This window comes from Folsomia candida, unplaced genomic scaffold (assembly GCF_002217175.1).
Source record: "Folsomia candida strain VU population unplaced genomic scaffold, ASM221717v1 Fcan01_Sc002, whole genome shotgun sequence".
Taxonomy (NCBI): Eukaryota; Metazoa; Arthropoda; class Collembola; order Entomobryomorpha; family Isotomidae; genus Folsomia; species Folsomia candida.
Window position 1 is genome coordinate 8652876 of NW_019091194.1, and position 27224 is coordinate 8680099.

Consider the following 27224-nt stretch of genomic DNA (forward strand, 5'->3'; position numbering starts at 1 on the left):
GCAAATCATTGACTGAAATAAGAACGGGCCAAATTGAATAATTACTACTATTAAAAAGTGGAACACCGTCTGTATTAAAAGTGCAAGTAATATCGTTCGAAGATTTTTTCACTTTTTGAAATCCTAGTCCTGATTTAACGCAACCATATGAAAATTTACTTTCAACATTACGCAGGGATTTTAATAATGCCTCCGTTACTGTTGAGTTCTCTAAAAGTGTTAAGAGCTGCTTTCTAATATCCATTAAGACAAAGAAATTCCCCTTCTTGTATACATCGGTCTTACTATAGAGTGATAAGCAGGAGGGACATTTTAATTCGACATCTAAAATTAATTCGCAGGATGGGCAATATGGCACTTTTTGAAACCAATTCGATTCAAGTGCGACTTCTTTCATAAGATTATGATAAGACCTAGGATAATTGACGTCGGTGGGGACATGACGGCTGAAGAGTTTCAAAATATCTTCGGTACATCTCTTAGTTAAGTTGTGCTTCTGCTGGAGGCGTAGAATTCCATAAATGCTTTCCTCTTTGGAAATGTTGCAACAAGGATGAAGCGGTGGAGCCTAAAATTATAATGACAAAATTAAGAATATTATTAAGAAGTAAATAAATTTTATTTATTCAACTGGGACTTATTAATTTTTAGAAATTACTTCATTATCGACATGAACTAATTCTTCACAGCAATCACTGGAGGTTTCTAATGGCGGAGTGATATCGTCGTCACTGTCGTCAATGCTGGATAAATCCCACTCCGGCAATTTAAATAGTTGCACAGCGTCTAATACCAGGCAGAAACATTAATTTTTGTTATATTTTGAAATTAGTTATCTTAATTACTCACTGTCTGAATTAGGAAGTAATTCACTGGTTAAGTCACTGATCTTGGTCTGCTTCTGACTGTCGTTATCGTCCTCACTGTCACTCAGAATTTCGTGACGTTTCCGCTTTAAATTTAATTGTTGAACCTAAATATATTTGCGAAAATTATTTATATTTGTAAGTTACAAGAAACTATAAAATTGACACTGTACAGGCCAATCAAACACGTGATATTACCTTCACATTTAATGTATGCTGTTTATTATAAGATAACTTCTGCCTTTTAGATATTTTCGAAAAAGTAGCTTGAAAAGTATTCATCTTGCTAAATACTTGATGATTACTTTTAAACAAAACCAGATGAATGAGAAACGGAATTGAGATTTTTTAACCGCTGGTTTTAAACTGAGCCGCACTGGCAGAGCACTTCGTCACTGTTTCTTACTAAACCTCTCTGCCCAAGTTTAATTTAAATTAATAAACTTTAAAAACCAAACTTAGCTGTCTTAGCAAGACTTTTAAATTAACTTAAAGTGGACGAATAATGTCGCATGTTGTCGTGCACTGGGAAAAGGAGAAATCCTATTCATGCGTTAAATTAAAAAAAGTTATTAAGGGAGACTGCGGTGTGGACGATCTGCTTGATAAGTCTTTCGACGTACAATGGGGTGGGGACAAAGAGAAGGGGAAGATAATTGGAATAGGTAAGTAATTTAGTAATGTGTCTCATCATTTTTAAATTGCAATGGTATCTGTGATCTCTTTTATTTCTTATTTTAATTATAGGTTCACGAAAAGACATGAAAATACTGGAAGGAGAAAAGGCACAAGAAGCTGCAGATATGTCATTTTATGAACATAATGGAGAAGAGGGAGTGGAAGAAGGTCCGCCACCGGAAGGACACTCCCAACTTGATGGTGGGACTGAAATTTTCGAAGCTGAAGTGCGAAACTCTGATGAAGGAAATTTTTCAGCTAGTCTCGTCCTTGCTCCTGGATCAGGTTCTCGTGAGGTGACGAAGAACGTATAATTTATAATATTATATTAGTAAAGTCGTCTATTGTTCTTTTTTTGTTATTTTAGGTTGAGGTTAATCACGGACGGCACGACGCGGACGTGATTCAACTTCAAGAGCGCTTGATTGAGAAGGACAAAGAAATTGCAATGCTCCAGGCAGAGAATTTGTCGTTGAGAACTACAGTTAAGCAACTAAAACGTAAAACTTCAATGATTAAGTTTATTTTTGATATGCAATCGTTTTTCACATTCCAGGAATTAAATTTATTTCATTTTCCAGGTCTTATAAAGAAAACCGGTGTTTCTAACGAGGAATCCCAAGATAGAGTCGAATTGGCCCATGGAATAAGTTTGGACAAGTCCCTCGTTGAACTCACCCAGATAAGCTATTCCTCTCGTCCGTCACTATTTTTTAGAAAATTGCTGTTCGAAGGTGGATTATTCCAACTTGAAGAAATCGCTGGTTCATCCATGACTGGTAAATCCTCGCCACTTTTCCGACATCTAACCCGGCCAGCATTGGATCCAGTACGATTTGGAGTATTGAAAGGTAAACAGCTACTACTTAATGGTGTGTGTTATGTAATTATGTTTAATGTACTCTAATTATTTCAGATTTTACAATCAAATCTTGTGGAATAAAAACCAACACACTGGAGATGGTTGAGTTTGAGCAAAAACTGAGAAACATCCCTGGCGATGCAAGAAAACGACTAGCAGCAGTGAACAATTCATAATATTAATGTGCTCAGAATATCTATTACAATGCTTTCTTTAAACGTTAATTACGGCTAAATAAATTTAAAATTAAATGAATTTGCCAATATGAATAGGTTTTATTTTGCATGCTGGAAAATTCCATTTTTGCATATCTGAATATGAGACCAATAGGAAATGCATTTAAATTCCCAAATGATTTGTCCGATTACAACCTATCTGATCTTCTAAATTATTCCCATTGGATTATGTAGTCTGAAATCTACCTCACTTTCCAACTACCTCTCCCATCTGCCTTGCCAGTTGGAATTAATGGGTCAGTTTTGCTCGGGACATCATCAACTGAGTAGGTGGAATCAGTCAGAAAGCGGAGTGAAACCCGCTCGTGGTCTGAATAATTATTCTCAACGGTTTCTTTGCATGACAAAGCTTGCGCGAGAGACTCGATCAGTGGTAACAAAGACCATTTTCATTTACGAATTGTGAATTGCGGACAAGATAATCCCGACTCTTTTACTTTTTCACCGACAAAGGAGATGGTAGAGACTTGACGTATATATTTAAAGTATTTATCAAACATTGGTGATCATTATTATACTTAATTATAATTTTTAACAAATCCGTTATGTATATACCTTCCCATTTGCTGCCATAGCGGGTTATCACTTTTGGTTCATGAATTCAATATAATCACTTGTTATCGGATTCATGTATGTGCTCGCACATGTATTTATTCACTTACGAAATAAAATTTATCGTCCTCGTCACGTTTATAATCTTATTAAATAAAACTATTTCAACCATAACATCCCACACACATCTACATTATTATGCCAACCACAAGTGCAAGAAATCTCTCTAATGATTTATTTGATTCGCAAGTATGACTGTCATAATCATAAACTAGATACAAGAAACACTACTAATGACATATGTATAATAGCAATCTTTTAATTAGCTTTAATTACAAAGGATGTGTCAAATTCTGTTGGCAAGATGTTTGCAGGACAATGAAAGGATGGTTTTCAGAATGTTTATCAATTTCATTTTGTATTTCATATCACGCTATGTCAATGTCAACTTTTGCCTGAGCAGATGAACGAGTCTTCGTGGACGGTTGATCATGCTCCCTTGAGAATGTGTGCAATCTCTCCTCGTGGTTTTATTTTATTATGGTTTTATCCAATGACGAAAGAAGTATTGCTGGATAACTTGTACAATGGGCGCAATAATATTACGATATCCTATTGTTAATTAATCTTCTGTTTATTACACTTGAGCCCAATCACAAACGCGAATTACGCAAATTGGAGGGTATTGTCGTCATTGTAGTTGTATGCGATACACATGTTTAATGTATGATAAGTAGATAAAAAACTAATAAACTTGATGACCAGCTAATCTGTTCCTTCGAATGCATATAAATGTAAAATTCGAATGACCAACTCCTGATTGTTTCCAGTAAATTTCTCATTCCTTTAGTTTTAAGGAGGACAAACTTGCTGTAGCCATAATTAATCATGGGGAAATTTACTTTACCAATCTTGGCACTTTTAGTCGCAGGTGTTTCTGCTGGGGTTGTTTCACCCACGACCCGGTGTGGGGGGGTAGGGACCCCTCTTCAACTTAGGATCAGGTAACAGATTTTTTCTTATACTTGATATTTTTGCTAACAAGTCGCACATTAATCTATGAACAGTTTAATTGTGTTTTAGTGATTGCGAGGGTCGTTGCACTTTTGTGGCTGGAAAGCCTTATGATTGCGAAGAAGATTTCATGCCGAGTTAGTAAAATTTTATATGATCCAGTTTCGAAATCTAAATTTTGAGCAACTTTTTTCATATTTGTAGGTTCTGCTGCCCCATCGCTCAGCTTAAGGATGGACGTGTGCTTAGATATGGGACTCTGCTATACGATTTTCGAAGTTGTGTTGGCCAATAGCTCTGTACAACCGGGATTCACATACACTGCCAAGTAAGTGATGTTTAAAATTTCTCATTATTGAGGCAATAATAATTCTCCATTTTATATATATTTCAATTATGTTTTTTAGATATCAAGTTGTTCCAAATGACATCTTAAGAGGAGAGACTGTTAGAATTCAAGCTTTCATTTATCAGACGGCCAATTTCCGTATTGAAACTTGCCTTGAAATAGAAGCCACCATTTCGTAAAGGGAACATTTTCATAGATACTCATTTCTGATTTTTTTACGATAACAAATTAAGTAAAATGAAATATAATGGAATAAATTGATGTGCACAATTAATTTACAAATGTCTATAACTCGCTATGATTAATTTCACTTGTAATTAATTAGTGCCTTATTACTATCATTGGCAAATTAAGCTATAAAAAATTGCTGAGGCTTACATATTTATATGTAGGGCAGTGGTAGAGTAAATGTTAAAAATAACTCTTGTTCAATGATTATCAATTTACAAATTATTTATAACAATTCTTAGTTTCTTGTAAATTTATGTATCGAACTTTTGCAGTAAAATAAAAAAATTGACAAACAATTGTAACATTCGCGTATACTCATGATGGGCATGTACGTGCATGTGTGCTAAATAAGTAAGTACACAGGCTGTCGATAAGTCTGGAGAACTACTGTCCAGGCAGATGAGTTGAACTGCCATGAGAGTCACCGATAAGTCAATACTTTCGTCGTTTCGTTTTACATGCAAATTGATACAATGCATACCTATATGCATGCTTATTTCAATGATCATTAATATTGCATACCACCGTTTGAAATATACAAACTTAGAAGGAAACATCCGAGAAATTCTTCGTTTTTCGTCAGTTGACTCCTCGTCGTACACAATTCCTCTGCGACGTAAGTACGTGCCTAACTAATAAAAATGTTTGATGTTCCAATAAATTCCACCGCAACTTGCAAGGAGTATTTTAGCAATCCACAACTAAGCATTCCAAAATTTCTTATTGCGTATGCAATATCACAATGCTTAGAAAACTTAGAGGAAGGAAGAGGGGGTGGGTTTGGCGTTGACCTCTTCATTACCGCCGTTGCTAAGGAATACTTTGAGCGAGCGAGTCAGGTAATAATTATAATTTATTATCAAACCATCTCTCCAAAGAGTAATTGGTTACGTTTTTGGCTATTTATGCTCAAATACATCTTTTTCATGGTCTATATAGACCATGAACCGCCCAGAACAACTATCTGCTTGTCAAATATTCGACAAATAGATAGTTTTAGGCCTTTTAAGATGGCCTTATAGATTTACCAAGATGTCTGTCTGTCCGTCCGTCTGTGCGTCCGTCTGTGCGTCCGTCTGTGCGCACGATAACTCTCTTTAAACAAAAGCTATCGACTTGAAATTTTGCACACTTCATCTTCGGGTCAAAAGTAAGGATGAGTTCGGAGATGGGCATGATCGGCCAAGTAGTTGGCCGGTGGGGGTCATTACTATCCAAATGCGTTGCCCTTAACTACCAAGAACCTTTAGAGCAGGTTAAATTATTTAAGTGCAAGTAAAATATTTGTAGCTTGAAAAATATCTATAGTAATAATTTTCAGTAATTTTAGTATGAAGATTGCGACTGACCTCAAAGCGTTTAAATTGGAATGGAGTTTCAGAAATTTTAAACCTGGGAGACCCGATAGGGTGACCCGACGGATTTCTAAAATTTGTAGTACGTAGTTGAAATTTGGAACAAAGGTTGCTAGTGGATTGTAACAGAAAAAACTGAATTTAGGTTGGAACAATTTTAATCTTGATGGACCCTATGGGGTGACCCATACTGATTTTTCAAAATCGTCATATCGAAGTGAAATTTGGGAGAGAGGTGATCCATATCTATTTTTAGAAATTGCGTTAAAAACATGAAATCCGGCACGGTAATACTTACAATTAGTGGCTTCTCATCAAAGAACTTGAAATTAAAAGTTAGCTAACAAGGGATACTTTCGAGGTGATAATCGTGTCCAGGGTACCACTCATTGGTCTAAATGTTTTTTGATCGAGTGTTTCTCACGGGTTCGGGTTCTTACTTCGGGTTTCGGGTTCGGATCGGGTTTGGGTCCTGCTTCGGATACGAAATTTCAGAACCCGAAACTTTCGGGTTCGGGTTCGGGTCCGAGAAATGTGAGCCCAAAATTTCGGGTTCGGGTCGGGTTCGGGTTCCGACTAAGAACCCGAAACCCGAACCAACAAGAACTTTTTGCCACAACGAATACGAAAACATTAAAAAAGAAAATAAAGTGTTAACCACACTTGCTACGACGGTTATGCTGCAGTAATTCATTAAATAATTCAAATTTTTAATTGTCGTAACTTCTTTTCACAAGTGTCTTCAATTAGTGTTATGGTTTGAATATTGAAATAAAATATATTTTTTTATCAAAAATTTGCTAAATAGTTAGCTTGAGCTTACTTTAATATTGGAAACTTGAAACTGAAAATCATTTTCAGTTTTCAACTGATTTAAAAATTTCTGAATGTCACGGAAAGCCATTATCCATGGTCGATTTTTTGAGATTGCATTATTATGGTCGAGGAATTAAGATTCACATTTTAAAATGCGTTATGTACTTATGCAGAAATGTGCTTAATTATAATTCCTCGGTCATATTTACAGAAGTATTGTTTGTTTGAAACCTTTAGGCTAAAAAGCCAGTCACCCCTTAAAGTTAAAATATATTCGGTTTTTCGGGTTCGGGTTTCGGATTTGATCCGCCAGTTCGGGTTCGGATCCTTGCAAACGGGTTCGGGTTCTTCGGGTTCGGGTTGCCCTCAAGTTTCGGATCAGTAGTATCGGGTTCGGGTTTCGGATTTGCAAGAACCCGACCCGTGAGAAACACTAATACCCATCTTCGAACTCGGTCGTTGCCCAGATGCATGTCTGTATCAAATTTGGTAAAAATCAGCCTACTCCTTCGAGAGTTATGGAAAGACAGACAGACGGACAGGTCGATTACATAAGCCCTAGTTCGGGCTAAAAATTATATGCCAATCGTTCATTAGAGTCTGGCTTTTATGTAATAATGCCGTCTTAAAAGGCCCCGCGAAGTTGCTTGGAGTAGGTTTTTTAATACTAAATTGGGTGTAAAATATTTTGTTGCAAATACTATTGTCGATTGATTTATAATTTATGTGCAGAATGTTAAAACTACACATTTAACACATTTGTTGGTTTTAGATTATGATAATGTACGACGAGGTAGTGTGCACTTTTACACTCAACAATTCTCATCCAACAATTTTCGCTCGAAAATTCTCATTGCATACCAATTCTCACCTTCTTGGGCGAGAATTGGTGTCGAATGAGAACGTTGAGTGAAAACTGTTGGATGAAAATTGACACCGAATCTATCGTACGTTTAGTCGTGGGACATCACCGAAATGCTCATTAAGCTGGAAAGTAAATTTTTCTATCAACATGTTAAATTAAAATGACGCAATAGATAGTTCTACGAATTAATCAAAAATAGTGAAATCGATGTTTCCTTGCCGTAGGTACGACTCTAAAATCGTTTGTCACGTACTACTTGCCGAATGAAGTAAATCGATCACTGCATACCGACTCAAGTTTGTCTATTTTTTAACAATGCGCTGCAATATCCTTCCCGATCACAAAATATATTTTCGCTTTTGTAGGACCACCCGATCATCTCACTCATAAATTGCTTCCAAAGGGGGTAGGTAAGAAAACATCTTGATAAGAACATATCTTCAGTTCAAAATATATTTATTGACCGAAAACGTTCAGAAGTTCACTACTTTCTCTTTACTCTAGCTTTCATAATTTTTGTGAGGGATGAGGACGCATTCAACAATATATTGGAAACGATGGGAAAATATCCATGGTGGAATAAAAGGGCTAGACTTTTGATTATGATTAAAGACAAAGCTCTTGAACCAACCAAGGTCTGTGGAATGTGGAATGATACACATGTGTAGCTTTTTGTAATTTTATATCTTTCTTCAGGGGATATTGGAAAATCTGGAAAAAGAGAAGATTTTTAATGGTATGCTTGTTTGATTGACTGATTACAATGAGGCACCCCAATGTATGGGACTTTGCATCGCATAAGGATAATTAATGTCATGCAGTACACATTTATAAATTCACTTTTACGAACTTAAAATATGTTTATGTGTACTTCAAATACGTTAATTACGTCATAAAAGAAAATCTTGGGTTTCAAACGAGTCGACTAATCCGAACAATTCCATAACTCTTTTTGTAATCTGAACATTTAAAAAGTACTTTCCTACCTCGCTTTTAAACATATTTAACATAAACATATTTAAGATTTTACCAGACCATGACACTGCTGTCCTATATTTAAAATTTTATTTTATAGGTGTGGTTGTAACGGAATTTGTGATAAAGGATAATTCAACTGGGGATTCTGGAAGTTCTGGAAGTTCTGGGACTTCATTTACTGATGAATCTGGAAATACAACTACGTCGGTATGGGATTGGCATACAGAATATTTCTCGTTTATGGTTTCCGGATATAAGAAGTAATATAGTAATATCTTATTGATCCCCCCCCCCAATATTATATTTAGGGCATGGAGCTGCAGGTAATAAGATGCATTATGTACTATAGTAAAAAGCACATGTAAACCAAAAAAAAATATTTCAATTTTAATTGCATCTAAAATTATGCAGGTTGTGGCTTTAGACCCTTATCCAGCTCCAGGTCATTCAAAACAGTCTTTTGTGGCAAGGTTTGTACATTTGTGTGTTTGTCACCTTGTTTCAGGGTTAGCGATAATGAGCAACGCTGGGGTACATATCACAACATCTATACATAGACATTCTAATATTATTATTATCCTTATAGATGGAAGGGATCCGAATATACTTCTGTCGTGCGCCCGATATTCCAAGAGAAAATTGATAACCTGCGTGGAAATAAGTTAATTGCGTGCGTGTTCGAATTTCCACCACTGGTTATCAAAACAGAAATTGCGCCAGGAAACTATACATACACTGGACAAGAAGTCCGCATTTTTCAAGAATTTGCAACCTTGTTAAACTTTACCTACGATTTTATAGAACCCCCAAATGGAACTAAGTGGGGAATAGATGTATGTGTTTATGTACATAAATTGTATACATATCTAACCATAAGCTAATAGATATGTTTTGTGTGCTTCGTCTGAATATAAAAAGCATTATCTTTTTAATTTGTGCATAACCCGACGAAATGCATATTTATTGTCAGTGTAAATGTGAAATACTATCATTAAAACAATTGTGATTTTATTTGTGTCCAGCTTGGAGGTAATAATTGGACTGGATTGATTGGAGAAACTCAGAGGAATGCAGATTTTGGATTTGCGTCAATTTTTCTACTCGATAATCGCGAAAGAGTATGGAAATATGTTATACATATTTGGTTATGCTGTTTTGTATTGTGGTCAGATTACTGATATGTACAGATATTTAGTGACCACTGACCAGGAGCGGTATCACGTTAAACACTTACTGCCCACATGCTGCTTCATTTCAATAGTTATTGTATGAGATAATAATTGTTAAGACTTTCATAGGCCGTAGATGTAACCAACCCATACGATCAGGATCAAGGGTGTTTCGCCGTCCCAAGACCCGAAGCATTGCAAAACTGGGTCGGGCTCATCCTTCCATTTTCCTGGCAAGTGTGGGCTTGCATTTTCGCAATGGCCTTTGTTGCAGGCCCAATTTTTGCAGGGATCACTCGCCCCTTAAGAATCGATAAATCCCTCACAGTTGGTCGTGGTATTTTCTACGCTATGGGATCCTTGGTGTCAGGTGACTACTTGTTACATATTCCTCTAAAACTACACATGTACACATCCAATGTCTTTGGATTACATGCTAATCTTACAAATTTACAGCTCAGAAAGCTCCCCAAGCCAAAAGTCATAGTCTAAGAACGTTCATTGTTGTTTGGCTGATTTTCTGCTGGTTGGCATTTATACTTTACAGGGTTCGTATATGTATATACATATGTATCTAATTTAATAGTTTCCTGAATTATTAATGCAGTCGTACAAGGGAACCTTAAGTGCTGTCCCATCTCGATTTCCTTTCGGATAGTCTTAATTGATAGATAATTTAGTGTAACTTAAAGTTTGTCATAGAACATACGGTGAAAAATCAGGTTTTCGCAAAATATCTATTTGGCGATAGCGGCACCGAAATATGCAATTTTTCCAACGCTTTTAACAGCATTTTACAGCATTTGGAATGATGAAATGAAGTTTACAAATATAAATTATATACCCGACTATAATTTCATGCTGATCACCAATATGCAAAAAACGATCCAAACACTTGCCAAAGATCCAAACACTTACATTCAAATTGCGAAAATCTAGAAAATTTTCTGAATTTGAATTTCGTCTTTTTTGGAATTTCGACATAATTTAAATTTCCAGCTTCTTTTAAGCATTGCAAAAATGTCAATTAATTAAGACTATCCGAAAGGAAATTAAGATGAGACAGTACTTAAGGTTCCCTTGTTTGTCAATATAGTTTACAAATTATTAATGTCTGTATGTAGGTGGCTTTGATAGTCTCTCTTACGACAGGACCTTCCAGCTATAAATTGGATAAAATTTCCCAGCTTGTAAGCTCGGGGTTGGAATGGGGCGGGTTTATCGTACGTGTGAAAATTACAATTATTGATTATTTGCTGCACATCCTTGTGGTATGTGTGCATGAACATGATTTCATAAAAATTATGACTTCATTTACAAAAAATTTAAAGGAAGTTCTCAAAACGTTTACGAACACAACGGAGAGAAAAAAAACCGACACCAAGAGTGAAAAATCAGACCAGAAAATGTTTGACCGTTTCGTTGAAGTAACGAATATGTATGTAGGCTCTATTTCAATGATCACTAATATTAAATACCACCCTTTGAAATATGCATATTTTAGAACGGAAGCACTAAATCGTGTGGCATTAGACGGAGACTTTGCAGGTCGGATTTTTCTGATGTGTAATATGTGCGGTATGATAATGTGTTTACAATGATAATAAATCAATCTTGCAGTCTTGGATAGTGGAAAATATCTTCAATATGCATCGAAATCAATGTTTTTTGATGGATATAGCTCAGCAATACATGTAAGTTGAATGGTGAAGAGTAAATGTAGAACAAATGACTTTCAGTAAATCTTTATAAGCGCATATGCATTTTGTTCATTTTATTTTCAGGTGATGAAGGAATGTCCAACACGGTAGGTCAACCAGTATAATCACATATGCTGTTGAAATATAAGTATTTATAAACATTGTATTACACATGAACATTGTTCCCCTGTTAAAATTATTAGTTTTAACGTCGGTTTTGCTGTACCCATCGGATCTCCATTTTTAGATCGGATAAATAAGGTTGACACAGAGATTATTCAATCAATGATACATGGAATGGGGTTAATGTTACACTGCTTATTAAATTGTAGCTGATTAGCCGTTTCCAAAGTTCTGGGTTAATTGATAAATGGCTTCAAGATATTTATCACATGGCTGCTTTGAAGATTCCAAACAAAGAACGCAAACGGAAAAGAGATCGAGCCTTGTCCTTGGACAATATGAAGTTATGCTATATAATTTTTTTTTGTGGCCATTTCTCAGCGTTTCTGAGTCTCTGCGTGGAGAAATGTATTACGGAGTATCAGGCAAGGAAAGGCCTTTTGTTACGTTTTGCTAGAAAAATTAGCATCATTTCTTCCCAAGCAATGACGCCTTCTTTTCTTATTACGGACACGCAACCTGGAGAAAAAAATTCCTTATCAGAAATTGATATCCAAAAAGAAAAACATAAAGAGAAACTGGATAAAATTACACGACTAGAGCCCCCACCAGATCCAGACGCAATTATGCCTTACGAAGATGAACAAGAGGAATAGTAAAAGTGCATGGCATTTTCGAATAAATCGTCAACAAGTACATAATTGTGGTTAGTAAGTAGTTAGCAAAAAATAATATGGCCACTAATTAAATACTAGATTTGTGATGGCAAATAAAATGCTGAATCTATGTACTTGAAAATTTTCTTTGAAACTAGTAACAGAGAAACGAAAGTAGAGACATGAAGTTAATTGTATTTACAAATATTTATTATCATTACAAAGTAAGCCTAGTAAATGAATTAAATCATAAAAACATGTATGTAGTTTTACAATGCCAACACTTATTTATTTAACGAATTCACATCAACCGTTTAGCTCAATAACACAGATTTCGTTACTTCTGTACTTCACCAATTTGATTAGTCTTTGATCTCATTTTGCTCGATTTCCTCCCATTTCCACCAAATTGTACCAGTTTATTTCTGAACGTTTTTGGCTCCTCCGATCCATGTTCATCATCGACGGTACGCGGCGGTGCGTCCGTGAATGATTTTCGCTGGGTCGTTGTTACTGCATCATTGGAATAATGATTGGTCGGGAGGTGAAGAATGCTCTTTAAAGAGGTTCGTTGCTGCTGCAAGTCCAAGTTATTGTTATCATTGGTAGTTATCTCAGGCTTAACTAATGAACATTTCTTTATTCGGGATGTTCCACGTTTAATCCGTGATGACGATTTTATTGTAGTTTTTAGATTTTTGGATGGAAAATTAGTAGGTTGGTAACAAAATAATGAAGGCGAGGTATCACAAGTCTGGTTCGGCTGCGAAACTGCTAGGGTATTCTTTGGTTGAGATAAGAATGAGCAATATTCTTGCTGTCTTTTAGCTCTTTCTCTCCGACTCAGCCTCTTTTTTACCCTTCCTCGCCTCGTTTTCGAACTCGACCCCTTATCCTCTATTTCATCGTCTTCAATATCTGACTGAGTGGCGTAATTTTTAACTCCGTGCTTTCTTCCTCCTCGGGATGATATGCTTTTACTGACTAACGTAAAACGATTGGGACCTTTACTAGAGTCATCGTGACTTTGAGAATTTGGATAAAAAACGTCCGAATCATTAACGTCCACCTCAGGATCTGTTTCGACGGCTTGATGAGTTTTCGTCACCACTCGGAACATGATGGGAGTGTCATTAACTGCTGTTGGAGAACTTTGGTTTGCACTTTTGCTAGGTTTCTTTATTTGCAAAGTAGTGACCCTTCTCTCCAGCGGCGAGTTTCTGAGATGAGTTTCAATATTGTATGCAATAGGTTTCGTGAGGTCGACGATGCCCAAAGGAATCCTGATAGAAGAATTTGTGGTGGCAGTTGTAGGAGCGTCTACACATGACTTTTCATCTACTGGTGGCTTGATGGGTAGCAAAGCAAGCCGTTTGGGTACTAGGATTCGTGGATCGAGTGATGGTGCTGGGGGACGTTTAATTCTTTTGGGGATATTGGCGTTAAATGCATCATTCTCCTCAATTGAAGAATGAAACTGGCCATGTAATGATGACGACGGATGCAGTTTCGCAACAGTCATCAGCTCTCCTTTCTGCTTGTCCTGCATTGATTTATTATGTACATGAGGCACTGTTTAGCATTTGTATTTCAGTTTCATAAGATTTTTAGGAAACATTGATAAGCTAATACCGTCAGGTGTATGTTAATGTCGCCCGGAGTAAAAGGCAAGTATGGGAAAACTTGTTGATTGCTGGTTTGATGCAAGTCAATGTCTGAATCCTGGTTGTTAAAGGCAAAGCAGGAACCACAACACCCCATCGATGTTAAAAAGCTCCATTGGCATTGTAACTAACTTTGGTATAAAATAAACCACAAAATTTGACCATGAAACTAAATCAGCAGTAAAACTGAGGAAATATTTCCAAATTTCTATAAATACCATGATTTATTACATCGCTGTTATTATAAGTTAAAAATTTGATGCGCAGCGTCACAAGGACCTTGGTTACGTGTAGAGTTTGGTTAGATTTGCATGTACAATTGCCATGATGATCCATGTAATGTTGGATGTTAACGTCATTGGCCACATCGTTTTTTTCACAGCAAATAGATTTTAAAATTTATCGTCTGTTCTCCGTCGTCCTCCAATTGGGGTGTGGTCATTTCAAATTCATATGGTCAACTGATTTCCTCCGCAGGACTTCAAATAAGTCTTGAATTACAAATTATTACCACTTTTGGAATATGAACTTGACTTTCAATATCTCCGAGATGGGCCCTCAGAGGTAAAAAAAATATGAATCTATACTTGTTGAGCTATTTTTATTAAAGCGGTGGACGGCAGAGCAAAATTGTTGCAAAACTTGTTTTATGCCAAGTCACCATTTATGGTGACAAATTTTAAGGTTTAATTTTAATTTTGTATTGTCTCCAAACCCAATCAATTTCACTCACACTGTTTTATTTATTGAAAGCAACCGTGAGATGCAGGAGCAAGAAAATTCTTGAACCCCGAATAATCATTGCAAGTGGGCAATTTTAATTGTTTTATCTGCTGTGATTATTACTAAAATTTATTATACATTGTGGTTTTATGACTAGAAAGTGATAAACATGAAAATGAGATAGCTTATATTAGAATTAATTAGTAGAAAATATTTACATACATACACTATATTTGGGTCTCTATTATTAATCTAAATTCTTTGTAAACTTCGATATTGAATTACTCGCTGACACTATAGAACATGTTAAATACATATATACTGCATCCTGAAAGACACTGACATTGATTAAGTAGAATCTGAATATTTAATTCCAAATTTATCAAAAATACCAGTGTCTCTAGCGTACTGTAGATCACGCTTAAGAATTTCTAAGGACGAGTCCATGCGAGTGGGATATTCATTTGGTAAATATTTGCACAACTTTTTGCTAAGAAAAACGTCTTTGTCCCCTTGAATCCATTTTACATATACATTTGGTAAGTTGTCCTCCATGTACTCTTTCTCATTTTCTCGAGCCAATGCGATTCTCACGATCTGAATTACATCGTCATTGATATCCAATTTTTTTGCTCTCTCAATAAATTCATCTGGCTCTAAAACTTGTATGTGTACTCCAAACTCGAGGGCTACCTCGTCAAACTCACGTTCATCAAATATGCTAGGATTTGCCACATTGAACATTTCAAATCCAGTTTCTTCATTAAAAAACAGTTCAATCGTAAATTTAGCACATAGGTCAACCGGGATGATGGACATTGGTAGGTTCTGCGCTGGCATCATTCCCATGTACATGTAAGCCAACATTCTTATCATTAAATGGCTGTCAAGAATTTGGAAATTTCCGTGATGAATGGAATCACCCCCAATGTTCGGAATACGAAAGGACTTGCAGGGAACACCTCTTTCTACTGCTTGGGTCAATAAGAGGTCACAAACGTACTTGGAAATTGGATAGGAAGAATTCGCCTGATTATCAAATTCTCCTTCGATTGGCCAATCCTCCCAAAATCTTCCAGTCTCGTCTACATTCGTTTCAGCAATCATGGTAGAAGCATTGTACACATATTTTAAACGCTCTTCCACCGAAAATGTTAGAATATTCTTCATCCCAGACACGTTAATGTTTCGTGAATGTTTAGGGTCGTCAGATTTGGCGTAAAACTCGTCCAAACTTGATTTTACGGCAAGATGGAAAACTGCTTCCACTTCAGCAGCAAGTCGCTCATAGTCAAATTGAGACATTCCTAAGTTTGGCTCAGAAACATCTCCAATGACAAAATCAATCTTGTTCAAATCAACAAATTGAAGCAATTTCTTGTCCTTAAAAATTCGTCGAAATCTTTCCAAAGGTGAAAATATTTTGTTTTCTCTCATTAAACAGTAGACTTTCTGAACAGATGGTTGTTTCAGAATTTCATATACGACATAGGGGCCTAGCGTCCCTGTTGCACCACTAACTAGAACTGTAGAAATTTCAGAGAGTTTCTTAAAATTCTTTATAGAAGCTGCATCCGCAGATATGTGACTTGGTAGAATCGAGTCTTCAATGATAAGATCTCGCAATTCTTCTCTTGTCGGAGGTGGTATTTCTACCTTTCCGGAAATCAAGTCTACAAGTCGTAGTGAAAGTTGCGCAACAGTTTTGCAATCTTTTACCGAAGCAATGGAAATTTTTACCCTTTTCCCCACCGACATTTGGAGACCGTTCTTCATCTCGACCATCATCAATGAATCCATTCCGATTTCGGCGAAGCTGACGTGGTCGTCAATTTCTTCGTTTTTGTCCAACTTCAAGTTTAACCGGAGAATTGTTTTAATATATTTTCGTACAACGTCATATTTCTGTTCTCGAGTTTCTGTCACATCATACTCTTTCCAAAATACCTCACCATCTAGCTCTTTAGATAAGTCAGCTTTACATTCTTCAAGTTCAGAGAGAAGCTGTTTGGCACTAGGAAAAGCTTTCCGACCCAAACCCACGTCCCCTTCGCAAACGGCTATCTGGGTTTTATTAGTTTTCAGGGTATTCTCCAACGCGGCCAGGCCTTGAACAACTGTAAATGGCATTAGACCTGGGATATTCTAAAAAAAAAGGAAAACAGAACCAAATACATTTTCTTTCAGTCGTACAAAATAAAATAAAATAATTCAATTTGTAGCAACAAATTAAAATAGTATATTCATGTACCAAGTTTGCTGCGACACCGACTTGGCCCCACTGACCCCAATTTATTGTGGCCCCAGGAAGTCCAATAGAGTTGCGGTAATGAGCTAACGAATCCAGATAATAATTTCCGGAACAATGATTTGACTGGGCGATTGATCCGAAGAGTGCAGCAAGAGAAGAAAACATGACAAAGTGTTCCAGGGGGTGCGGTAGTCCAAGTGTAAGCTGGTGAAGATTCCAGCTTCCTCGGACTTTTGCATTGAAAACGGCTTCAAATCGTTCCCACGTTTGGACATCTAGAGTCCCGTCGGCTAAAGCTCCGGCAGCATGCATTATTCCGCGAAGAGGTGGACTTTGGCGAAATGTTGTGTTGCTGACAGGATCGTACCGTTCTTTATTAATTTCTTCAATCAAAAGCCGACACGCTTCAAAGTTTCCGACATCACATTGTTGAGCCATGACATGGACACCCCGAGATCTAATTTCATTTATCTGCTCTTCAGCCTCCTTTGTGGGTGGTGACCTACCACAAAGAAGAATATGCATGGCACCATTTCGGCTCATCCATTTTGCCACCTCAAGGCCGATTCCCCCGAAGCCCCCAGTTATCAAGTATGTAGCATTATCGTTAAAAAGAGTAGCGTTGCATTCTCTACCCGACAGATTATTTTTTCCAGGTTCAGGCATAGCAATTACTATCTTCCCCAAATGTTTCGCTTCTTGCATGAATTCAAAGGCGTCACGGATATCGGTTAAATCAAATCTAGTGTGCGGTAGAGGTTTCGTGTGACCACCGAGTTCTTGTTCATCAAGCATCGTTTTGACGGGCATGAACGTGTCATTTAGTTCGGAGGGCGTCATCGTAGCAAGATCTAAAAATTAAGATATTGTTACCGTACGATTTAATATAATCTCAGGGTCCATTAAATTTTACCCGCAATTTTGTACATCACGTCGGGTCTCAGTTCACTGACTTGATCCTTGCTCCAAATGTTCATTTTGCTCATTTCAATGAACCGAGCCCCTTGTTCACAGATTGCAAGAGTCGCTTCTTTAAAACCGGGTCCAGTGAGAGAATTTAGTACCACGGTGACACCTCTGCCTCCTAACGCCTTCCGGATTTCATGCTCATATTCAGTTGTCCTCGAGTTGAAAACTATAATATAAAAGACAAGCAATAATATTCTAAATACTCTCCTTTTGTACAGCTGGTTTACAATTTGATGGTGGTCAGTGTGTTCAAAGTAAAGACAAGGAATAAATGATCTTCCCTCCTCTTATATACCTGTCTTGTTCCGAGTCTTCTTTCCAATTAAAAAAGTGCAAATAAAAATAATAGTGGTAGTGCTGTTTACTCTTTCCAATAACAAAATATTGCGTCAGTTATAGATTTAGGTAGTTTAGTTAGTTTTGTAGGTAGACTAGTTTTAGTTTTGTACGTGGATTTAAAATAATCCAACCTAATTTAATAAACCGGAGAAAGTTGACGTATTGATCGATTTGGAAACTGTAAGTATGATTATGGAGATATGTAAGTATGCATGATGATATAACTAATTTAGTACTTATGTAGAGAAAATGCCACCAAAAATGATGAAAGATGAAGGGGATGAGAGTGGTTCTTTTACGGATGATGATGATAGTGACACGAGTGAAAATGATGACAATGAGACCCCAATAAAAAGAGCCCGATTGTCGTCAAAATCTGCAAATTCGTCAGGTTGGTTGCCCGTTTTGCATGATTGTTGAGAAAGTCAAAATTGATTATGAGGCAATGATGACGACATTCTCAATTATGTAGGATATGAATCCTCAACACCACACAGAGTGACACGGTCCATGAAAACTGGGGGTGGTACGAGCTCTGCTGCAGCAAGAAGGGAGTTAAGAGTGTTTGATGATGAACTGAACTCTCCTCCACCAAATTCTGAGGAGGAGGAGGAGGATGACAACACCTCCATCCCCACCCACTCTGCGGTGAAAGTGAAAGTTTTGAAAAAGTCGGTTCCTCCACCCACTGAAACGGCCCGTAAACGTCTAAAGAAGAGATCTGCAGAGAGTGACGAAGATGAAGACAAATTGCCAATCCTCGACCCCAACCTTGAAGCTTCCATCAGATCGAGAGCTGAAAAGAGGTGGTTGGCAGCCGAACCTTTAGGAAATGAGGTTGAGTTAAAGCAGTTTGGGAAGAAACTTTTTTCTCTGGATTCCTATCGAAACAAGTGAGTGATAAATTTGAGAAAGTATACAAATGTAGAATGAGTGAGTTAACTTATCAATTATTTATTTACGCAGTGCTATATATAAAGCAAGGTACATCAGGACCGGTGGGAGCAAAGAAAAACAGAAGGAACACGAGTAAGTAATCAAATCACGTTTCTTTCAATTGTATTATGTACAATTTTTTTTCGTTTTGTACAGTTCCAAAAGATACCATAAAGCGAAAAAAGACAAAAAGTTTTATTGTGATGCTTGCGATACAAGTTTTGGAAACCTCCGTGGCCTAGATGCACACATTGCTGCAATACACGGCACCGACGTTATGTAAGTAAAATGTAACACAATCATAATTGAAAACTTGACACACATTTTCCTGTATTTCATTTAGTCCAAAAAATATAGTCACTCACGGCCAAGTTAACCCTTTGAAGATTGCCAGAATCACACGACTCCCTGCCATTGCATCAACAGAGGAAAATGATGATGAAGCAGAAGAAACGAAGGAAACATTTGACCTTTTAGATGCCCACCTTACTCACATCAAGCACTACTACAATTTCTACATGATTGTCGGACTAGACGTGCCCATCCTGCAGGGAAAAATTAATGCAACCGTTTCCGAATGGGATCTCCTTATCAAGTATCCCTTGAAATCTACACAAGAACTAGTCCTTTGGTTTCCCATCCTCCAAAAATATCTCCCAGAAATCGAGATCTATATGGGAACAGTTCAAGGACGAAACAATGTTTGTCCGGGGATGATGAAGAAGGTTTTTCCCGAGTGGCATGCGAAGGGGAAGATTTTGTTCATTATTGGATTGAAGAGTTGGTCACACGCCAACCCTGCATTATTAAGGGACTTTGCGTTGACTTATGAGTCAGTAGCTATTGTAAGTTCATTTCCAACATATGTACAATGCTTAACAATTGCATTAACTAATCGACATATTTCGTTTATGGATTCAAATAGTCGATCATGCAGATGAGAGAGAATCTGATGGTGAAACCTTCCCATGGTCACTACAAATTAGTTAACCAGCAGAGCGTCACAAAGCCACTCGTCAACAATTTGACAGGGAGTGTGGATGATGAGGATGAGGAAGAAGAGAAAGTCGTGCTTAATCCAGAAATTAAGCAACACATTCGCTATGTAGCAAGACGACCAGCCCTCTTCCCACCTATCTACTTTTCACCTCCACTCCTCCCACCTGAACTGCATCACCCTGAGTGGTTCCATGGACTTACGCCGTTAGCAGACATTAAGCGTATCTATTTTAAGTCATGCAAGGAGAAGTCTTGCAGTGTTTGTGTAGAATATCCATGAAACTCCATGCTTTTTTATGAACTTTCTTTTATATTTGTTCAATAATTTGTTAATAAAACTATTGTTAACATCAACCTACCATGTTCCACTCCAAGGTTTCGAAGGTACTGTCTTTTCCGATGGCTTCCAGCAGTAGCAACTATTTTGCATTTTTTCCACTGAGCGACCACAATCGCGGCTAACCCGACTCCTCCTGATGCGGTATGGATTAAAATTACGTCACCTTCTTTGATTTTTGCAATTTCGAGAAAGCACAAGCTGACTGTGGTGTATGCCACTGGAAGTGTGGCTCCGTCAGCAAACTGTGAATAACAGTGAATAACAATTAAACATTATGTACACGTTTAATTTGCATTGTTATTGAGTAATTGTTCGGATCAATTTAAATAATAATCTTACAGTCATTCCGCCAGGCATTTGGTAAACATGCTTCCCTTTAGTTATGACATGGCTTGGCATCGCATTCCCATCACATCTGGCCCCTAAAACTCGATCTCCAATCTTCCAACAGTCAATATTCGACCCAACTCCCACAACCACACCTGAATAGTCAATCCCCACCGTTGTGAACGATTCAAATACAGGATCCGGTTTAATGACGACCATCAGATCACGAAAGTTCATGGCATATGCCTTCACCTCAATCTCAATTTCATCGTCACCCAGCGGTGGTAGTTTGAAGGGAGCGAAGCGAAGGTCAGATATCATATTGCTCGTGGGTAATATCATCCGATATCGACTGCACGATGGGATTTCTACCGAATTGTTTCGCATCCTATACGGCTGAAGCCTAGGAACATGTCGACGATTTTTTCGGTAGACGACGATTGTTTCTTGGTCCATTGTAAATATTTCTGTGAATGCTTCCAAAACAATGTCCGGATCTCCAGATGAGACTTGGTCCATATCAATACATTTTCCAATTAGGCCAGGAATTTCGTTTATCATGGCGTTTGTGAGTCCTATCAGTGGAGACGCATCTGGTCGGTTGAAAACAAAATCTGAAGGCCCAGTGCTCAAGTTGCCTCGAGTAAAAGCAATGATTTTCACGTTCACAGCAGCGTGCGACAAATATTTTCCAATGTATAGATATGGTTCGATAATTTCTTGGTATGTAAAGGAATTGCTCAGCCCCCACAGGTAAGCAATGCCTTCAGGACGGGCGGAATCTTTTGTAAATGAATCGCTCAAGATTTTAAAAATCTCTTCTTCCAATTTGCTTGCAGTAAATTGGCTCGGTGTTACTAGCACTACCCTTCTTCCACATTGTTGGAGTTTTAATACAATCTCATTGCAAGCGGCATCGTTATTTCCAAAAACCACCCATGTTGGCAAATTATTGTGCGTGAGATTGAAAGAATCCATGACGTTGGTTTGAAACACGTTTGCATTTGGGTCCAATCGTCCAGAAATTAAAGCATTTTTCCAGTTATAAGAGTTTAACGATGCAAAATCGATAAACCCACACTCTTGGAAGACTTGTTTCCATTTTGATACAGATAACTCGCAGTTATAAGGACGTAGGTTCACATCATTGAAACTCCAAAATTGTTCCAAGCCACCAAACAGTAATTTTACGGGTCTGTTTGGATTTGTCAACTCGAGCATGATCAAATTTCCAGATGGCTTTAAAAGCTTCTTAATGTTGTTGAGGGTTTCTTTAATGTCCCGAGTTGCATGGACAACATAGGATGCCATCACTGCGTCATTTTAAAATACAATTATTTAGCTTACTAAACTCAATTATTTTGAAAATAATTTACAGGCGTTTAAATCTCCTAATAATTTATGTTGCACTTCTCTATTTTGTTGGGTAAGCCAACAAAATAGAGAACTTACCCGCGTCATAATGCCCAGGGATATATCCCTGCGTAAGTGGATCTTCTTCAATGTTGAGAACATCAAATTTTGTCAGTATTCCAGTATTTTCAAATAGTTCCTCTCCTTTATGCAAGAATGCATTCGAGATATCCGTATATGTGTACTCAAACTTTGAATTATTGTTGTCGTTGACAAGGAGCGGAAGTATGAGTTTAGTGGCGGCTCCCGTTCCTGCCCCGACTTCTAAAATCCTAACAATTGGTTTGGACAGTGATGCTTTTTCGGATGGAAGACGAGTAAAATTATTCACAAATTGTGGTATCGAATATTGGGTTAGCAGTTCACTTTTCCTTGCAAATAACGAATCCGTATAATAAATTTCAGCAGGTCCACGAACATTGGTCCCTTCAGGAAAGAGGATTGACAACGCCGACAGGTTGCCAGACAAAATGTCAGACAAGTTTTCACCGAGAGGTTCGACACAATTTACGTCTTGCACGCCAACTGGTCTTGATCGAATTTGATTCTTAAGGTATTCAATTCTTGAAGAAAGAGTTTCAGAGTTTGTGAATGCTTTGATGACTTTAAAGCTTATCCTTTCCAGTGAGGTGTGGGTGATTTGAAGCCATTTGTCCTCTGCCAGTTCCATAAGAATGTATCTCAAAAATTTATTTTGTGTAGCAGCAACGTTTAGCTCTTCGGAAATATCTGGCCATTGAAAATCTTGTCCAACTGCAATTCTCTCGTTAAACCCTAATTTTACCAAGGCTTTAACCATGTAAAGCGCAAACAATTCGTTTGAAGAATTATAAAAGTCCTCTTCTTCTGGGGTAAAGGAGTTGTGCTTTACTGACTCGGCTTCTGTAAATTTGAGAGCTGTAAAATCATCGTGGCGCACGCGTCGCTCGCAAGGCCCAAGGAAATCCCTGTATGCTTGCTCGTACATCCGGGGGTAAGGATTTTTTTGAGAGTCGATAAGAGCGTTAATGTTATTCAACGTCGTTTCGACAAACTCAGTACCTTTCATCTTCGCAATTAATTGGCCGGTGCTATCGTAAAGATAGACATCCTTCTCACCTTCAGCCTCTGCTTGGGTTACGTAAATGTAGCCAGATTTAGTTTTAGGTGATCCCCAGCATGTAAAATTCTCGACTTGCAGTGGGACCATCATGGTTTTAGAATACGGTTTGTTGATCCGCATTCCCATGCCGAGGATTTGGGCTTGAAACATCGCGTCAATGACACATGGATGTACTTTAAACTGATCTGGATCATCAGTAGCATTGAATTCAAATAAAAAGTCTTGCGAAGAGGAAGAAAGAGAAGCTTCTTCTTTGACTGTCCATGCGGTTTTCAGAATTTTAAAAGCTGGTCCGAAATTATATCCGAGGTCTTCAATCGCCTTGTAGTCATAACCGGACGAAATTTGTTCCGTGCATCGAGACTTGATAAAGTCCAGAGAGAGGACATCGGTTGTGGGAGCAGCAGCAGGCGACGAGTCAAAAGTTGCCGATGCATGTCGAATCCATTTAAAGTTGCTTGAATCCAAATAGAGTTTCGTATAGACGGTGCTCACAGGATCTCCAGAGTCATTTGACTTTGTAACTACAACTTGAAATTCGGTTGATTTTTTGTCGTTGAGACAAACTGGCGATTCGATTGAAAAATTTTTGACACAAATTCCGGAAGTTGTAGTTCCGCCGGGGTAGTTCCCTTCAGAGGGAAATGTTGATGCGAATCCTGCCACGAGACACATTTCTAGCATTGCTGCACCTGGGAAAATTAATTTATTTCCAAGAACATGGTCTTGCAAGAAAGGAACTCGGTGCACGGATAGATCATTCTTGAAAATCTTGACACCAGAAGCGTTGGGAAGGTGTGCTCCCACCAACGGATGAAATGGAATGGTTCCATCTTCCTGAATTGATAACCAGTACTGTTTCTCCTCAAAGACATGTCCGGGTAGGTCTATTTTCATTCCTTGAGAAAACCTGTGAAAATTTTGCCACTTTATTTGAAAGCCCATGGTGTAAAGTTTTCCCAGGCTGGATAAAATGGTAGCCCAGTCGTCATGTTTTCTCCGAAGAGATGGCTGACAGACGATTGGATCGTCTATATCCACATTGTCCGAATTGATCATCATCATTGCAGTGAGAACGGGATGTGGTCCAATTTCAATAAAAATTGTGTTTTCATCTTTGAGTGCAGTTTCCGATGCTTCCATAAATCGAACCCTCTCCTTGGTTTGCTTGGTCCAGTAGTTTGCGTCCACTTGTTTCATGACTTTCCCTTCCATTCCCGATATGAATTTGCATTTGTTGGGTTGGTTGTAGACAATAGTTGATGCTATTGCATTGTACGTTTCTAGAACGGGGTCCATTAGTCTCGAGTGGAATGCGTGGTTTGCGTCCAGAATGTGAGACTTTAAGTTGTTATTTTCGCAGTACAGTGCAAACTTTTGGACAAAATCATTGGGACCAGCCAGCACAGTTTGTTGATCCGTATTAACAGCGGCAATATCCAGCCATATATTATCTCTAACAGAAATTTGCTTCAATAGATTTTCTACAGTGGCCAAGCTCGCACCAACGACTATCATTCCCGCATTTGGTAGAACATCTACAAGACCTGCTCTACTGACCACCAAATGCAAAGCATCTTCTAGTGACAATATTCCAGCTGCCACAGCGGCTCCAAATTCGCCTAAGCTGTGACCAAGCACAGTGTCAGGTTTTATCCCCCACGATTCCCATAACTTAAGCAGGCAATATTCCACACAGAAAATGGACGTCTGGCTGTAGAGCGTTCGTTTCAACAAGCCCGACTTGTCACCCCATAAGATATCCTTCAGCCGAAAATTGTAAGATGCGCTTAGCATCGAGTCCAATTTGTCAAAGTGGGTCGAGAAAACAAGGCTGCTGTCATAGAGGGACTTTGACATTCCAGGATACTGGGAACCTTGTCCCGTGAAAAGAAAGCAAATCTTGGGAGTTGTCGCCCCCGTTGTTGTAAACGGTTTACTTTTGGTCAAGGGTGCCTCCAATTCGGCGTCAATCTCTTTGATCAGCTCCTCAATAGTTGATGCTGTTATTGTTTTACGATATGCAAAATGTGACCGTCCAATGTGCTGCGTAAATTCCACATCTTCAAGTCTGAGGGAATTTCTATCTAAATGGGATTGCAAAAAATTGCGATATGCTTTCAATTGAAGTCGTAGAGACTCCTCAGATTTTCCAGAAAATGTGAATATTCGTAATTGTCGAGGTTCGGCTGTCGTGAAATTTAAATTTTCAGGAGCTTGAGGGGTCTCTTGAATAATTACATGCGCGTCTGTCCCAGTTATTCCAAAAGAGCTGACGCCCGCAATTCGTGGTTTTCCGCTTTCGTTCTTTTTCCACTCAATTGCCTCCAATGGAAGCTGCATACCAGTGAGGTTTATATCTGGATTGAGGCTCTTAAAATTGAGATGTTTTGGAATAAGCTCGTGCTTCATTGACAAAACAGTTTTAATTATCCCTGCTATTCCACACACGCTCTCCGTGTGACCTAAATTTGTCTTCAGTGACCCGACAGTCAACACGTCGGTTCTTTCTTTTAAGTAAATTTTGGCAACTGCTGCAAGTTCTAATGGATCACCAATCGGCGTACCTTTTTTGTCCCAAAACATTTTGCAAGTAAGTTTTTATTGCAACCTTCAAAGGCTGTAAAAAGGTTGTAAAGGAGGTTTTACCTGTGCCATGCGTTTCCACAAAGCTTACATCTTTTGGGTGGACCCCAGCTCTTTCCAATGCTAGTTCCATTGCAAGGGCTTCACAATCCACCGTTGGTGTTCCCATGCTTTTACTTGGTCCCTCCTGCACCACAGCCGATCCTCGAATCAATCCCCAAATCCTGTCCCCATCTGCGACAGCGTCAGGAAATCTTTTGAGCACTAATGCAGCTACTCCCTCTGCCCTTCCAAACCCATCAGCATCAGCGTCAAACGTTTTGCATCGCCCATTTTGGGAAACTACGAGGTTCAGCATATTCACACTAAAAGAGTGGATTAAAAGGTTGCAGCCCATCGCAATGGCCAATTTACAGTTTTCGTTTCTTAAATTTTCGCAAGCCAGGTCCACGCCCACAATCGAAGTTGAACATCCCGACTCGGTGGAAATTGCTGGCCCAGCAAGGTCGAAGTAGTGAGAAATTCTTGCCGTAAGAGTGCCGAGAGCATTGCCCATGTAAACACGAAAGAAATCTGATTCGTTTATCACGCCAATTTGTTGCAGCATTTCTTTGTAATCGTCTCGCCAAAATCCTCCAAACACACCGGTCAACGAGTTTTTCAAGTTCTCGGGGTTAATTCCAGAATGTTCTAGAGCTTCCCAGACTAATGGAAATACAAATTATTAGAAATTAGAAATAATTATTTCTGATTGAACTTTCACTTGTAGGTAGTATGATGATGGTCAACAATTTTATGCATTATAAATATGAATATCGACAGTGCTGATGGGCATTTTACGATATGTACACCCGATCATGCAGAAATACATACAACCATCAAGAATTTCTTAACATATTACGTGCTATGTTAAAAAGATTTTAAAGTAATGGCAGAAAAATTAATTATGCATAACGAGGAATTATTCGAATTTTTATGCATGTCCTGTGCTACTGTATCACCAGACACGCCTTCATCTCGCCCAAAAACCAAATAGATAGTCTTCTATAATGCGATAAGACGAATTGCGTCCTTCTGCTCCTTTATCGTGGATCATGTAAAAACCCTAACTTTAGCTCAGCAAAT

General features: G+C 38.1%; 4 protein-coding genes across 5 annotated transcripts; 3 read left to right on the plus strand and 1 right to left on the minus strand.

The window, feature by feature from the left end:
- Window positions 1-1021: 1021 nt before the first annotated feature.
- LOC110844533 lies at window positions 1022-4831 on the plus strand. Its single transcript, XM_022090754.2, has 8 exons — window positions 1022-1531; window positions 1614-1840; window positions 1912-2044; window positions 2126-2395; window positions 2461-4198; window positions 4278-4345; window positions 4413-4536; window positions 4616-4831. Exons 1-5 carry the CDS (start codon window positions 1372-1374, stop codon window positions 2580-2582), a joined length of 912 nt encoding a protein of 303 aa, XP_021946446.2. The 5' UTR covers window positions 1022-1371; the 3' UTR covers window positions 2583-4198; window positions 4278-4345; window positions 4413-4536; window positions 4616-4831.
- A 321-nt stretch (window positions 4832-5152) lies between these two features.
- Window positions 5153-12755, plus strand: LOC118434598 (ionotropic receptor 21a-like). Of its 2 annotated transcripts, XM_035848437.1 has the most exons (21): window positions 5153-5627; window positions 7732-7752; window positions 7917-7953; window positions 8049-8120; window positions 8190-8234; window positions 8329-8459; window positions 8521-8560; window positions 8900-9009; window positions 9111-9125; window positions 9214-9272; window positions 9389-9635; window positions 9825-9920; window positions 10101-10341; window positions 10428-10519; window positions 11096-11194; window positions 11303-11409; window positions 11476-11519; window positions 11592-11665; window positions 11756-11778; window positions 11875-11932; window positions 12004-12755. In XM_035848437.1, the coding sequence occupies exons 1-21, from the start codon at window positions 5430-5432 to the stop codon at window positions 12448-12450; spliced, it is 2256 nt and encodes a 751-aa protein (XP_035704330.1). In that variant the 5' UTR covers window positions 5153-5429; the 3' UTR covers window positions 12451-12755. The 2 variants fall into 2 exon arrangements, with proteins under 2 accessions (XP_035704330.1, XP_035704331.1); XM_035848438.1 differs by lacking the exons at window positions 5153-5627; window positions 7732-7752; window positions 7917-7953 and having other exon boundaries at window positions 8057-8120; window positions 8190-8230; window positions 12004-12752.
- A 2204-nt stretch (window positions 12756-14959) lies between these two features.
- Window positions 14960-26958, minus strand: LOC118434252 (phenolphthiocerol synthesis polyketide synthase type I Pks15/1-like). Its single transcript, XM_035847229.1, has 8 exons — window positions 26949-26958; window positions 26163-26804; window positions 22451-26080; window positions 21011-22311; window positions 20691-20913; window positions 18002-18223; window positions 17089-17939; window positions 14960-16982 (listed from the first exon to the last, which is right to left on the minus strand). Exons 1-8 carry the CDS (start codon window positions 26956-26958, stop codon window positions 15186-15188), a joined length of 8676 nt encoding a protein of 2891 aa, XP_035703122.1. The 3' UTR covers window positions 14960-15185.
- Window positions 18109-20678, plus strand: LOC110843356. The gene is made up of 7 exons (XM_035848539.1): window positions 18109-18576; window positions 18641-18787; window positions 18869-19289; window positions 19363-19425; window positions 19489-19611; window positions 19676-20177; window positions 20258-20678. The coding sequence occupies exons 2-7, from the start codon at window positions 18646-18648 to the stop codon at window positions 20609-20611; spliced, it is 1605 nt and encodes a 534-aa protein (XP_035704432.1). The 5' UTR covers window positions 18109-18576; window positions 18641-18645; the 3' UTR covers window positions 20612-20678.
- Window positions 26959-27224: the final 266 nt, after the last annotated feature.